Genomic DNA, 15,992 nt, shown 5'->3' with positions numbered 1-15,992 from the left:
AATGGGAAACAAGGAGATTCTCCCTCTCTTCCCAGCTGTTATCATTTGCAGCTCCTTCTTCTACCACGTGTTCAGTACTCAGCACTGGTAAGAAAGCTCCATTTATGGAGGGTATGCAGTTTTTGTTCACGGTGGCTGCCTGCAGTACGTGATCTCACACTGCTTGGCTGACTCTACCCCATCGTTAAAAACAGCACATTCACCAGAGATATGTCTACCTGTCCCAGCATCCTGGTATTCCAATGATGGTGCTTCCAGAGGTGGAGGAGAGGATGGATGCATATAGTGCCAACTTGTAAACATATCATAGGGCAGCATTCTCCTTTGGGCATGGAACACCCATCATCCTCTTCCTTGATACTCAATTGAAATGTAAAGGGTTTCTAATCTGCTGCTCCAGCATTGGCCAATCTCTGATTAGCTAGTATTTACAAAGGACCTTTCATCCACAAGAACCTCAAAGAGTTTTACTGACTTTAAAATATAGGAAGCATTCATTTACCACTGAAATACGATGATGTTCAGAGTGGAATGCATTAGCCATTCTGCATCAGTGACTCTACACAACAGTATTTTAGAGAGGTAGTGAAGAATAACATTTAAAAATTGAAATGAAGGGTATTTTAATTTTCTTTTAAATGTAATTACCTAAGTTGGAATTTCACCAGAATGCGAAGGGAAGCTTAATACCTATAAGCGGACAAGATACTGGTTTTACATTTCATGCAAAAGGCAGGAGTTGGACACCTGTAAAACTGATGAGACCTCACTGGAAAACAGTGCCTGCTTTCAGGATTCTATCTATTACTCAGCATGTGTATAATTCATTGCAAGAACTGGCTATGTTATACAATGTGGTAATGGAAAAGAAGATTTATTACACCTTCAGGTCTAAACCTACATATTAGAAGCACTAACCACATTTCTCACCTGGTCTTCTTCTCCACCACCTTCTTCATCATATTTCAGAATATTGTCCCTTACGTCATCTTCTGGATCAATCAACAGCTGTTTGGCCTGACGCTCCTTATCACGGCGTTTCATCCATACTACAAACATCAAAACTAGAACTAGATTGGAAAGGGGGAAGACCAGAAACAAAAACATTACTACTCTCCACATTATACTATATTTACACCGTATGAAAATACATATTAAATCACCCCCTTGAATATAAAAGCAGAATTCTACCCCATGACATGGTTTTAAGTAAGAGATTTAACTGAATTATTTTGGTAGCTGAAAAACACCACGTCTCACAATCCAGACTCTAATTATCCAGGATCTGAGACATATATAATGACCTGACTCTGAGATGCACCCTTCTGGAAGTACCACCAAAGAAAAGGGGGCAAAATTAGTTTTAAGTCAGAGGTTGATTTAAACCTAGGGGCTAGTCTACTTTATGGTGGCTTTGAGTGGCCACAGGTGGGTCACTTCAACAGCCCAGAATAGCCAGAGATCAGAGTGTTCTGGCCAGACTTCACTTCCCTTCAACCCACCTCCTTCCCTCTGCCAGAACACCTCTCCTCTTGGGGCTGTGTGGGGTGAGGGCTGTGTGTAAGTGATCAACCAGCCCTGCGTGACCTGGAAAAGTTCCCTATGCATGTGGTATTTGCTGGAAGATGATTTAAGCCATCTTTCTGGCCCCTCTTTGCTAGCTGAATTAGTATCGTAAAAGGGATGCAGCAGAGCCCAGAAATAGGATTTCCATATTATATTAATTATCGTACAAAGAAACTGTGTTAAAAGACTATTGTTAAGACTGCAAAGTTAAGCACTCAAAAGTTGGGATGTTTCAGAAAACAAAGGAACTTCGACTTTTCTATTCTTATTTGTAAGGGCAATTTGCGTAGTTTTGTTTTCTGAACTTGGGAATTGTTCTCTCAAAATTAAAAAAAATAGTTTATGTAAAATCATGTGACAAAGATGGCTGCACACTGCTGATGACTCGTGGGCTGAAGTCCTAGGTATCCTCTCAAAGTGTTGGATGATCTCTGGTCTCTCTCAAGGAGGCAATTCACTACTGAAGGATCAGTGGAAATGTTCTGAAACAGACTATATTTATTTTACATAAAAAACACCATAAGAGTTAAATTCAGCTCTCAGCTATGTTAGTCTATCTCCATATTATTTCCCCTCACTTCAGTGGAGTTACTCTGATGTAACACAGTTCAGAACTTAGGACATAAAATAGTATCTCCCTATGGGCTCCCGTGCTTTTGTGTTTTTTGTATAGGTAGACTCAGTTGTGCCTTTAAGGCACAGCCCTGCATTGGGGGCATTACAGAGTTGCATCACTCCAGGAAAAGGGCTAGGAATTATTCCGTCTGAATGAGGAAGAATTCCTCCCAGAGCCTCTGTGTGTGCCGCAAGTGCAACCACTGTTTGCTAACTCCAGCACAAGGTGGAGCTTACTACACTGCCCCCAACTGCACGGCTGTCCAACTCTACTAATATTAGTTGGACTTCACATAATGCTTTTCATCTATAGATCTCAAAGAACTTTTACAAAGATGGGGAAACTAATGAACAGGTTAAGTGATTTCCCCAAGATCAGCGGGACCGAGCCAGTAAGAGAACCTAGGTCACCTGACTCCCAATCCTGTACCCTAGCCACTAGACCAAGCCACTTCCCTGTGATTTGGAAATTAATAATTCATTGTTGTACAATCTTTTAGATTTCTTATTGTGACACTGGTGTTTCAGTTCAGAAGTATTTAACAGAATGTTAGTTCTAGTTTGGGTGATACTCTCTGTAACATCTGCATTTCTCACCAAAATGAACACCTTAAAGTCAAAAAGAACAGGAGTACTTGTGGCACCTTAGAGACTAACAAATTTATTTGAGCATAAGCTTTCATGAGCTACAGCTCACTGAATGCATCCGATGAAGTGAGCTGTCGCTCACGAAAGCTTTTGCTCAAATAAATTTGTTAGTCTCTAAGGTGCCACAAGTACTCCTTTTCTTTCTGCGAATACGGACTAACACGGCTGCTACTCTGAAACCTTAAACTCAGAAATGCTTAGACCTAGCTCCAATTAAGCAATGACTTGAACACCAATCGCTCATTCCAACAATACAGGGTCACAAACCTGTCGCATAGCCAAGTCTGCAAAGTAGGATGCACACTGCGGGCGAGAATGATTTAGACTGAGTTTTGCACTGAGATGATTCACCAGTGAATCTCTCTCAGAGAGAAACTGAGCTCTGAAGTTGTATATTATTAATTTATACAGTGCCACAACAGTGCATGGCACATCATATGAAGAGTTACAGTCTTTGACTTTGATCCAGAAGTCTAAGCCATGTGAATGCATGGTGCAGGGTTCACCTGAACAGATCAGTTTGCGTGAATGAGGCCTAAGTTTAGGCTTGGGTTTAGAGGCAAAAAAAAGAGTGACTGGAAAGGAAAGCTGTGGTTTTTTGTTTCAATCTTGACAATTCTCAAACTTTAGTTATTTTGTTAGTTTATAAGCTAAAGTTGTTTAAAAAGTAGTATGAAGAGGTAATTCTTGTAGCAGGAATTGGGTGACTTCGTTCCTAGTACAGAATGTTCATTTCAAACTAGAACTAAAAAAGCATCCTGGTGGCAAGAAATCTCAATTCATCTGCCATGTAACCGCCTGAAGAACATTTGTAACTGATTTGGTAATTATGATAGCACTTCACTAAATCAATGGCTAACATTTTAAGAATGGCTCAGTAACATGGAAACATGTTTAATGTATCATCTCTGTGCACAGCTTGCTTTTCCTGGACAAACTGCTACTATGCAAATCTTTGCCAGGCATGGAAAGTTTATCCTTCTTTAGGACTCCACTCCATCATTCTGTATATTCTGGATTGGTGCGCTGAGTACTCTTAACAGGTGAATCCCTTTCTTGTGTTTCCACTGCAATCAGAGATAAGCTAAACATATATATAAGAGAGCTACAGTATCTAATTTTACTACACTGGACAGAGGGTCATGGTGTTTAGTCATTTCCCTCATCAAATGCACTAGACACAAAACAGAATACCACTTTGGGCTTTATGCAGCGCTTAGACAAACACATACCTCTGCTCTTGCGTGACTAGCTGCTTGTCAGGCCTTGTAGGAGGGACTGTGATGTACCATCTTTCCAAATCATAAATTTCTTTACTTAATTCCATTGGGTTTGAGATAACAAAGCCAAATTGTGCCTTACAGGCACTGACCCCTGTTGGGGATGGTGTGCAGTCACATGTGCAGCAGCCTGGGGGAAAGACTGGGTCTCTGAGGGCCCTGGCCTTGCCTCTTCTCCAGCCACATGAGGCAATGCGTGCCCTGCAATGTGCCTGGAGGGAGGAATCTCTGCACTCCTATGAGCACAGAGTGTGGTAAGCACAAAAGGGAAGCTCCTTAACCCCCATCTTGAAGTGCCCACACAAGGGCCAGCTGCCATCTGGCTCTCATATTCCTAATATTGTATTAGTAATTATCACCAGAAAATCTTAACATTGCATCAAAGCTATAAAGTTGAATACGGGCAATTCTTTAGGAGGCAAGATTTTTGTCTGGTCCTGCTCATGGCAGAGAGATCTGCTCTAGGAATTACTTTGGGGAAGTTCTATGGCCTGCGTTATACAGGAACTCAGACCGGATGATCACAACGGTCCCTTCTGGCCTTGGAATCTATGTATCAGCACTTGGATGGCTGAGGGGTAGGTATACTATTACCATACATGTAAAAATCTTTTTGAAAAAACCTCACGTTACCTGTTTAGGTTTGCTCTTGTGAAATACTATGAGAAGAGCTTAAAGAACTAATTTTCGAAAGACCCATGTACTTACTGAGCAAGATGATGATACAGAGCAGAATTGCAATGATGGCACCTGTGCCCAGTCCTGCACCAACAATCCGATCTACATCAGTACAGTCTCCGTTTATGTCACACTGACAAACCTTCACCTTCAGAACAGATGTGCTGGACTTGGGAGGATTTCCAGAATCAGTGATTATTATAGGAACATCATAGATACCAGCCTCAAGGAATCTGATCCTTAACGAAAGTTGGGCATGATCACCTATATGAGAAAATACATTAGGTGTAAAAATAAAATTTACTGCTTATGTGGATGTTAAACAATGATGGAAAATTTACAGGTTTCTGAACTCTATATTAACCTTTTGTTACTGGATGTACTGGATGCCACATAAAGTGCCACAGACTTATTAGTGTGAACGTTAGTTTCTAAATCTAACTTTTAAAATACCTCTCTCTCATTCTCAAGGGAGCTCACTTTAATGGCATTTGATAACATCTCCTTCCCATTAATTTAAACAATCCAGGCATCTAGGGAAGTACCCGCTGCCAGACAAAATGAAACAAACCAAAATGCAGTCACTAGTTCATTTAAAAACATTAAAGTTTCCGTTGTGTAAATTAATTTTACCACTAATACGAATGACGGTCCAATTCCTCTTAATACTAGGAGGAGTTTCTGGCAGTTCAAAGGCAAACGGTCCTGCGTTCGGATCAGTATCACGGTCTGCTGCTGTGATGTTAGTTGCATTGGGCTGTAGTGTTTCACAGGTTGTAGCCTCCTGAGGATGTACTTGGGGTGCATTATCATTAATGTCAAGCAAATATATCTGAAGAGTGCCAGTCCCACTCATAGGAGGGATTCCTTAAAGAAACAAAAATTGGTATCTTGATTCTGCTTCCCATTGGAAACCTATTCACAATAGTTCATGCAAGCATACTTCAGCTACCCATGTACGTGTGTTCAGTTACAGTGTAAACTGAAATTTGATTTGAAAGGATAATTAAAACACCGACAACAAGAAAACATGCTTCTTCTACCTCTACATTACTCAAAACGTGCCAAACTGTTTTATAATGTTTTATGTCAGAATGTCACCTAATAATAAACCTTACACGTGCTTTTGAAATAACTGTGAACAGTTCGAGCTAGACTGTGACGGGGCCTGCCCAAGAACTGCTTGAGCCTAGCATTGATAGCAGTGTCAGTGTTCCCTGAGGACAAGAGTGGAGCCAACTGAACAGGACTGAAATCGGTGTGTACCCTCTGCATTCTCTGAAAGCATAAAGCAGGGGCTGCTTTGGCCTGTCATCAAAGCAAATGCCTCCGGGAGCTCATGCTGGGGCAGTGCACTTCCACATACCTCTATTTTAGGGCTCTGGATTTATAAATAAAATCTGGCGCCTGGCCTCGAGGCTGCAAACCTGAACATGAGTAGTTTCACTGTCTTCACAGGGAATGGTCTTTGAAGGCACAAGTGTCTGCAGGATTAGGGCCTTAGCTGGTGAATACAGGAACAAAGGAATTGCCATACTGGACCAGAACAGTAGTTCATCCAGTCCATTAAGCTATCTCCAACAGTGGCCAACACCAGATGCTTCAGAGAAAGAGGCGAACAACCATTCAGTAGGCAGATCTGAGATCATCCCAGCCTCAAGACCTCTCCACCTAACCCCCAAATTATATTGACTTAAGCCCCTAAGCATGAGGATTTACATCCCTTCCAAAACTCATTTTTTTTAGTATTTACTTTTCTAACTCTGGATATTCTTATCTATATAGTGTCTAATACTTCTTTAAATCTTGTTAAATTCTACCTACAATGACAACCCATGGTAACAAGTTCCATAGTATAATTACCCATTGTGTGAAACTTGCCACTTTTCAATTTCATTAAATGCCCCTCTGTGCTGATGTTATGAAATAAGGAAAACAGAACTTTCTGATCTACCTTCCCTATACTTTTTACTGTTTTAAAATACTTTTATGATGTCACCTCTTAGTCATCTCTTTACATTTTCTCTTCATATGAGATTTTTTTCCACACACTGAATTTATACGCCTAAATCTGCAAAATCTGTTTTGGAGATGAGATGACTAGTAAGTAACGCAGTATCCCAGATGAGGGCATATCATTGATTAATGGAACTGTAATATCTCCCATATTAGACCCCATATCCCATTCCTTGTGCATCCTAAAATGTTGTTTGCTTCTTTAACTGCAGCTTAACATATTAACATAGAGGAGAGGTCTTCACTGGGGAATCCACAATGATGGCCTGGCCTTTTCCCCAAGATATTGCAGTTAGTTTAGAACTAGAAGGATATAGTGCGCTTTTTCATTCCAACATGCATTACTTTGCATTTTTAACACTGAATTTCATCTGCTATTGTGTTGCCCATTCACCAAGCTTGATTAGAGCCTCCTGCAGTTCCTCACAGCCTTTGCTGGACTTGACTGTCCTAAATAATTTTGTTGCATTTACAAAATTTGCAACCTCACAGGTTAACCCATTTTCCAGATATTTGATCAATATATTAACTCCAATCTTAGTACCTTCTGCCATGGTGAAAACTGATTTATTCTTCCTTTTTTCTTTCTGTGCTAGTACGATATAATGTCAATTAAAACTTTCTGAATATATATAAATGTGAATACATACCACTGTCAGAGGCAAGGAAAGTCGCATTATACATGTTATTTTCCACATATTGTGACTCTCTGTCCAAAACTGCAATTGTAGTTATCTGTCCACTAACTGGGTCAATTTTTAGCCAGTTTGCAGGATCTGAAAGCTTTGAGTACCTGCATATTTGACGATAAGAAATGTAATTTATCTTCCAATAAGCTTTTTAAAAATGAAACATAACTATATTTCAACTCATATTCTGAAAACACATATATCTGGTACCGTAACACTATTTTATGAGGTTCAGTTTATTAGCTTGCATTCTTGAGTTTTTTTGGATACACATACTGTTTTAATAAAGAAAGTTTTTAAAAGCCTTTCTATGTAAGTAAGCTGTTATATAACTCTATTTTACATAAGTTATATACAACTGTCTGAAAAGTGAACATACATGTCATAAATTAGTAAAATGCACAATTTTCTTAAGTTGCATATGACTTATTCACCACAAGAATGCAGATTTCACATTCAACCATGATTAAAGTATTTTAATAAGAACTCCTACTTGATTTTCAGCATGAGAGCCATTTATGTGGCCTTCTCAATTCTGTTAACCATGTGTGCGTACATGTACACAGAGAGGGAGGAGATGATAGACATATTCTGATTTGACAGAAGTGACCCTATTATCTTAGGCTCTTTTTAGTTTTTAGTCCCAGTTGATGACAATAAATCATTGGTTTTCTATGGATGCCTTAGTGTATCCAACTAGTTTTACTGTACTCTCTGATTCTGATCTGAAGGAATAGGGTCATTCAAAACCACCCTTCCTTATAAGAAGTTGTCATTGTATCAATTATTAGTTTAAATAAATTACAAGCTATCTTAGCTCATGTGATATTTAAAATAAAAACAACAGTACTAGGCTACAAAATTATAGACCTATATATCACTTTTATGGCCCAAAATGAGCAAATATCAGCAATAATAGCTAATTAACTAGGGCTATGTCTACATTTAAAATGCTACAGTGGCATAGCTGCTTATTTCTCCAGTCACTCTAGTAAATCCACCTCCCCAAGAGGCAGTAGTTAGTTGATGGAAGGATTCTTGTGTTGACCTAGCTCTACAGGGAACTTAGGTCGTCTTAACTACATCGCTTAGAGGTGTGGATTTTTCACACTCTGAGCAACATAGTTGGCTTGATATAATTTTCTAGTGTAGAGCAGCCCTAAATAATAAAAAAAGCGTAAAATTATATGACGTATAAACGTAAAATCTTTCATTTTACAAAGAAAGAACAAATTAAAGATTCTTTTGCCTGCATGAATTCCACAGTTGTTGGGGATGGGATAATGAATCCTGATCTGATGCAGGGCAGCCATAAAGTTGAGCCACAGCAATCATAGCCTACGACCCTGATCAGCAAGATATGTTAGCATGAGCATAAACTTAAGCCTCACTCAATTCACTGGGACAGCCCATATGCTTAAAGTTCTGTATGTGTTTAGGTACCTTGATGAATTTGAGTCCTATGAGCAGAAGAAGATGCCATAGCTTGCTGTACCTGCAGATCTGTACTAGATACAGACTTATTTGCAACACCATTCCCGCAGCCCACCCATAATTCCCATCTGGGGTGCTGTAGTAAACCGAGAAATCGTACATGGGCTCTTCACTTCATGGCCAGCCCCAAAGAGAAATACAGCATTCTGTATTCTGTTTCAAGCCTTCAGAGCCTGTGCAGAGGGCTGGGGGATTAGGCCCAGTTTTGAGATTACCAGCATGGGATAAAATAGGAACGTGCTTTACACCATACCTTAGAGCAGTTTGCTGCATGTAGCGATCTGGGTCCTGAGCGGTGAAAGTAGTTAACATTTTACCAGCAAGAAGCCCTTCCTCTTGCCGTATAAGCTTAGGGTTTGGGACAAAATATGGACTCTCATTCACATCAATGACGGTAATGGACACAGTTGCTGTTGATTGAGGAGGATGCTGAATTCCCTTGGCCAAAGGCACTTGATTTTCCGCAGCTACAGTAAGTACAAACATCCTATTGGTCTCAAAGTCAATTGGCTGGCAAAAACAAAAGGGGGAAAATATTAGCAGTTGTTCATAGTTGTGACTGGCATGCAAACAAAAAATTACTTTAAAAAGTTCTTCTGTTTTTATAATGCTTATATTGAGCTAGACGAACACAGAGCCTAAACAAAAGAGAACTATGGCAAAACCAGTACCTATAAAGTTTCTATATGTTCTTCTGGAATACAGAATTCTGCAGCACTTCCGGACAATTTCTGCAGCAGCTCTTCTAGTGCCAAGGGCAGCTAGGAACATCCATAGGCAAAGGGATTTAAGGGGCAATGATAGCAAATCTGACCCCGGCTTAGTTGATTCAGCCACTCCTTGTACCCCAAGAAGCATGTTGCTTTTTCACTGTGGCTGGTGATCTCCTGCCAACTTCTGCCCCCTCAAGAGTGCTTGAGCCAAATTAGTCCTCATCAATGCTTACAACTTTTCTGGGGGGTTTCCTCAGAATGTCATTTATTTATCTCAATTTACTTTTTGCTTCTCTTCTGTCAGTTTAAAGAAATAATTTAGTTTGAAGTATTTCAAGCAGATTATGCCCTTGGGAATTTCATTTGATTCTCTTTATACTGGTTGGATCTGAGTATCATTTTGTTTGCTCTTTCAGAGGTTTCAAGTTTCTAACTGTCAATAGATCTGAAATGGACTTATATGTGCCTAAATACAAGGCACACAGGCAGCCAAGTGTGTCTTGTCAGCAGAATCAAACATAACAGGTATCTCTCAAGAAACGCCAATTATGGGACTTATGGGGGAAAAAAAAAACCAAGCATGCAATGTAGCCTAGATTGCTTTATAAAGCCACAGATTCCCCCGCCAGCCCCCCCCCCCCACAAGGTACTGAAAGGATAAATAAATAATAATAATTCCACCATATCCCAGACTGGAACACAGGCATTTCAAACCTGAGTGCTGGATTTCATATCCTGTCACCCACTTGAGTGGATGGATCCAAAAATGAACCAGACAAACTAAGAGTCCGGACACTTATCAGACAGATGAGAGGAAAGGGGACTACTTCTTGACAGATTCAAATTGTAGTACTGCCTTTTTATCATAACTTAGAAAACAAGTCATCCCTTCAGTCCAGGACTTTTTTAGCTGGTGAATGAAGATGAAGAACCTGCTCCATACAAGGCTTTTGAATGAGGTTTTAAAAATAGCATCATCCTTTAGAAGCCTGTTGAAGCGTAGCCTCCTACCATCACTAACACCACTTTCCTTCCCCTCTGATATCATCCTGATTGGCTATTTATTTAATAGAAACATTCTGGCATCATACTTGTGGGGAAAGGCATTCCTAGGCCTGGAAGACCAATGCTGACCAAAAGGTAGAAAGCAGTTTGCTTACTACTCCAACAGACAGCCGTTAATGCTAGTTCTGATCCACTGATAGGCAAATGGCTTTTTCACAGGCTAATTTTTATTTCTGGCAAATAAAGGTTTTCTAATCTGCCATTTAAAAACTAGCTAACCTGATTTTCAGAACTGGTATTTTAGATTGTTCATGATAATGTAAGTAGGAGGACCATTCAAAAGGTGAACAAGTTACTTTCAGAACAAGCACATTAATTTTAATTTCAAATCTCACACTGGCCTCAGGATTAAACAGCAGGGAGATATTTATTCTCAGTGCTCTCCCACTTATCTGTCTCTGCATAATTCAATGAGTTGTGGGAATCACTTACCTTCACAACAGTTACCAACCCATCATTACTATTTGGATCAGTCAGAATAGTAAATCGACCTGTAGGATCTCCACCAGTCATTCGGTACATTGCGTTCCAGGCAGGAGTGTGTGGCTGATCCTTATCAGTTACAGTTAGATTAGCTACTATGACATCCACTCTATTTTCAGGTACCTCGCCATAGAACTACAACAAAAAAGCATATATTTTTACATATTTGACATTCTGTTTGCCAGAAGTTCGGAATGGGCATCAGGGAATGGATCACTTGATGAATACCTGTTCTGTTCATTCCCTCTGGGGCATCTGGCATTGGCCACTGCCAGAACACAGGATCCTGGGTTAGATGGACCTTTGTCTGACCCAGTATGGCCGTTCTTATGTTCTTATATATCAGTGTATAATAGCCCCATGAAATACTCATCAGAGCACAGAAACTGGTATTCATCTTAGTTCAATTGTACACTAAGAGGCAGAGCCTCAGCTGGTGTCAATTGTCCTCAATGGAGCTATGACAATTTATACCACCTGAGGATTGAAAACCTATGAAGATTCCTGATGTCTTGCTTTAGTCAATTTAATCAAAATTCTCTGCGATTCATTTATTTGAAAGAAAAAAAAAATCTGACAAATACTTTAATAAAAGGAGACCACCACCTAGCAGTCTACCATTATCAAACAGTAATGTGAGCTAGCAAACTAAAACCTATCTGAAACCACCTAGAAAACTAGAGGGTTGATTCCTTAGCTAAATTCTGTGTTTTGGATTAAGTATGGTATGTCCTAAGGGACAGATTCTCCTCTCAGTTAAATCATTGCAACACAGCAGGCTATTAGATAAGTAACAAATATTTTCAATTCATATATATATATATATATATATATATATATATATATATAATGTGAAAAATTCCTTAATAATGGTCATAAACATTCATACCCTTCCTTTACTTCTGTACTGTACTTACAGTCATAGCAGTGAACTCTGGAGGATTGTCATTGACATCTGTCACTGTGATGACAGCAGTTGCTGTGTTTGAAAGACCATATGTTGGGTTTCCTTCCATGTCCGTAGCTTGAATTATTAATGTATACTGCTGTACTTTCTAAAACACAAAATGACACCAACATACGTTATAGACAAAAACAACATTCCAGTAGGACAGCAGGTGTTCCATAAATTGTGCTTTATTACGCAAAGAGCCTATCATACTGTTTATTCCAGTTAACATCAGTTGAAATGACTGAAGCAAAGTTTACATCACCAGAAGTACAGCAGTGATTTGCATCTAAATATATTAGACTGCCTGCATTTTTCATTTTTCACTTGCGATTGGGGAGGCTTGCATGATATGCTCTTACTATGGATAATGAAAGAACTTTATACAAGTTACTGTTATTACCACAGAGGTGGAATTTTGACCAATCTTTTTGTTTCGTTTTTAAATGGAAAAAAAGTATAGTAGTTCTACCTAAATAAGTAGTAAATCCAAAAGGGTTTTACGAAATCTGAGCCAGGGAGTATTTCTGGCCAAATGACTACAACCGCCAAGGCTTTATTGTAGCGAAGCCTAAGTATTAGAATGTAGCTGCAACTTCTTGATATCACTATGGAAACTGGAGCTGTCAAGGCTAACAGAAACTAGTAAAGTGACTGGAACACCCCCACCGCTCCATCCCTGATTATTTCTATAAATGTTAAACATTCCAAACAAGATAGTCCCTTCCTTCTCCCAATTTGCCAGTGCCAGTTGCTTTATGTATTGTTAAAAACAGTACACAGTACAGAGAATCTGTATTCTTAAATCATTGCTGGAAGTATGCCAGGTCTTTCTGAGGCTCAGTGTTAGGTCTATGAAGAAGAATTGCCTGACAGATTAGATCTCAAAACCAGCTAGATCTTACTACAATATTTATAAGATTTTAAAAAAATAATTATGAAGATTTTCCGTACATTTCTATTGTGAAATGTAAATAAAGTTTTTGTTTTTTTTTTACACTTCGTTTACCAATTAAACTTCAGCTTTAGCACTCCCTAGCTTGGTGGGATGATAGTATGAAATTCAGTTCTTCCTCCAGCAGAATTCTGGCAATGACACGAGCATTTGTTATTACTTTGAAATGTTACTTTCATGCATGGTTTATTGAGACAGCTAAAGAGATTTTTTTCTGTCAAAATAAGGATACTTAAAGAAAAGCTCAGTTTTTTTATTTCCTATGAAACCACATCCTCTCCCCCACACATTCTGATTGCTTGTAAACTGGAGGTATGCAACTGATTATTTCACAAGATAAGTTACAAGACAGAAATCTTTGATTTAAACCCTCCCCCCAAAATAATAACTTTTAAGAAAACTAACATGGGTCAATTCAGTGAAAATTTCTCATTTGCTTTCAAATCTTGGATTGATATTATCATATACATATTGGCCTAAGTTTTTAAGAGCGTGTACACTTACATATGTATGCACACGACTTTCACATGCAAAAGATCCAGGGTCCAAAATTCACGAAACCATCCCTATTTAGGGAAGCACAAAAGTGCATGTTTAAGTCCCTTAAGCATGCACTTCCATCCTTTTCTGTACTGGGATATGGACAGTGGGGGCAAGTCATCCTTTATAAAACAATACTGTTTATATATAAAACTCATCATGCTTCAAGAAAAAATCCTCTTAAGGGTTTGTTCATGACACATAAACAAGGCACGTAGTGATGAAAGAATCAAAGGAATACATTTGTTACATTTATGTTATGGAACAACTGTGCACTGCTTATTGTAAAACAATAAATGTAACATAAAAATATCAGGCCAAATCCTGGGCCCAGATTCTTCTGTGGCAGAAAGATAGCAGGAGCTCTGTGACCCGTCTTGGCTCTGAAGTCACAAGTCCTGAAGCGCTAGAGAATTCTGCTAGGATTACATGGCTACCCAAGTCTTCCTTTTCCCCAGAATCATCATCTTATTTATTTTTGACGTGCACCCCACATATCAAGCAAACATATGGTCCCACCACAATGAGCATGCAATCTAAATATTCTGTGTAGTCTGACCCTCATGTATGAAAGATGAACTACTTGGAATGAGATTGTTGGGAGGCGTTGGGCATGCACAATAAAGGAACAGCCCAGCATGCTTCAGCCTCTATAGGAACTTCACAGCAACACCCCTGAAAATGAACGGTCAGGTAGGGAGAGAAGACATTCTCACTGGATGAAATCTTTCCACTCCCACCCCAGGCAGGCGGTAAGAGAAAAGAGCACTCCACCTAGCTAACCTCAGTCGCAAGGCAAGAATAATTGGTTATGTCTACACTACAGTGGCACAACTACGGTGTGACAGCAGTGCTGGTATAGTGCAAACAGTTCTCACACTGGGGTTTTTCCAGTAATGTAGGTAATCCACCTCTCCGAGAGGCAGTAGTTAACTTTCACCTGGGAAGTGAGTGTGGGTTCCCTCATTTCTCCTTTTACACACCAGGCCCAACACTCCATACCATGAGTCAGCTGGTTAGTCAGCTTGATATTCAGCTGGTTCACCAAGCTACCTAGAGCTAACGTGCCCCTTACTACTCTGTAAACAGGGCTAAAGGATCTGGCCCATATAGTTTTAGATTTTTGCAAAGAACAGGTATATGTCCAATGTTCTACCCAAGCCAGGGTAGACATGAAATGATAAAACATTATCCAGGTGCAGCCTAGCACCTTCAGGATGCTCACTGGCAGCTTCTGTAACAGTGAAGTATGCACTTCCCCAATCCGGGTTAGAGCATCTGGCTAGTGAATGAGTACGGGGCCGAGGGATGTGCTGGCTGCCGCTTCCCGCAGCCCCCATTGGCCTGGGACGGCGAACCGCGGCCAGTGGAATCTGCGATCGGCCAAACCTGCAGACGCTGCAGGTAAACAAACCGGCCCGGCCCGCTAGCGGCTTTCCCTGACAGGCCGCATGCCAAAGGTTACCAATCCCTGCTCTATATCCTCTCCACTCCAGGGCAGTAGTTTTAGAGCAGCCACAATTTGCTCCTAAATTTCCAAATGTGCATACCATTGGCTCCCATCAGCTGGAAATATACTGATGTTCTTTTAGTCTGTTATGGATTAAAAATGCCTTAATCTTATTTTTGTCTAGTTTAGTATTTTAAATGAATATTTCTCAGGCACTTTAATACAACAACCTTTAACAAAGATGTCAAAAGATGACATGTTTTTCCAACATCTTTTACAAACAATTATTCACTAGGACATCAGTAAAGCGATCAGTGAGTAGAATTAATGGCAAACTAGTGGGATGGAAGGCCTCTTTGACTGTTAGTTTGAGGGTCTACAGGGAAGTCCTGATGTGGCAGCTGATTTCTTCTGTGGTAAATCAGGCACTGCTAGTTGCTATGTAGCAGAAGACATATCTCATTTATACAGACTGTAAGTCCTTCTGAAAATACACGTCAAAGAAGATACCAGGGTTCCAAAACCGGAGATAGATGAAAACCCAAACCTTTCTTTTAGTTTAAAGGGGCAACATCAAGTGAATTTAAGTGACTTTTCCAACACCACATGGAGGAATTATTGTTAGAGCCAGAATTAGAAGAATTCAGAAGTTCTTGGATACCAGTCCTGGGCTCAGAACAACTGACTAAGGATACCATTCCCCCTATTCATTATTAATCCTGATGTACTCATTTTAATTATGCTTTCAAAATGTAAAAGTAGTAATATTTTTTCCGTTTATTTTGCTAAAAAAGTTTAGATCAGATAACATTTATTAATTCTGCTACATCAGAGGTGGGCAAACTACGGCC

The 15,992-nt window shown here is 39.7% G+C and overlaps 1 protein-coding gene across 1 annotated transcript in view; it reads right to left on the bottom strand.

Annotated features, from left to right (window-relative positions):
- The window catches only part of CDH2 (cadherin 2), a 173,145-nt gene that overhangs the window by 25,306 nt on the left and 131,847 nt on the right, over positions 1-15,992 (bottom strand). Inside the window, exons 8-14 of the mRNA XM_074944457.1 lie at positions 12,165-12,302; positions 11,197-11,382; positions 9,240-9,496; positions 7,454-7,596; positions 5,421-5,654; positions 4,818-5,051; positions 931-1,070 (exon numbers count right to left, since the gene is read on the bottom strand). Of these exons, the coding sequence (XP_074800558.1) occupies positions 931-1,070; positions 4,818-5,051; positions 5,421-5,654; positions 7,454-7,596; positions 9,240-9,496; positions 11,197-11,382; positions 12,165-12,302 (1,332 nt within the window). The remainder of the gene's footprint in view (positions 1-930; positions 1,071-4,817; positions 5,052-5,420; positions 5,655-7,453; positions 7,597-9,239; positions 9,497-11,196; positions 11,383-12,164; positions 12,303-15,992) is intronic.

Source organism: Natator depressus, chromosome 2 (genome assembly GCF_965152275.1).
Source record: "Natator depressus isolate rNatDep1 chromosome 2, rNatDep2.hap1, whole genome shotgun sequence".
NCBI classification, from domain to species: domain Eukaryota; kingdom Metazoa; phylum Chordata; order Testudines; family Cheloniidae; genus Natator; species Natator depressus.
Note: the sequence above shows the minus strand (reverse complement) of the source record. Positions and strands in the feature narration are given on the sequence as shown.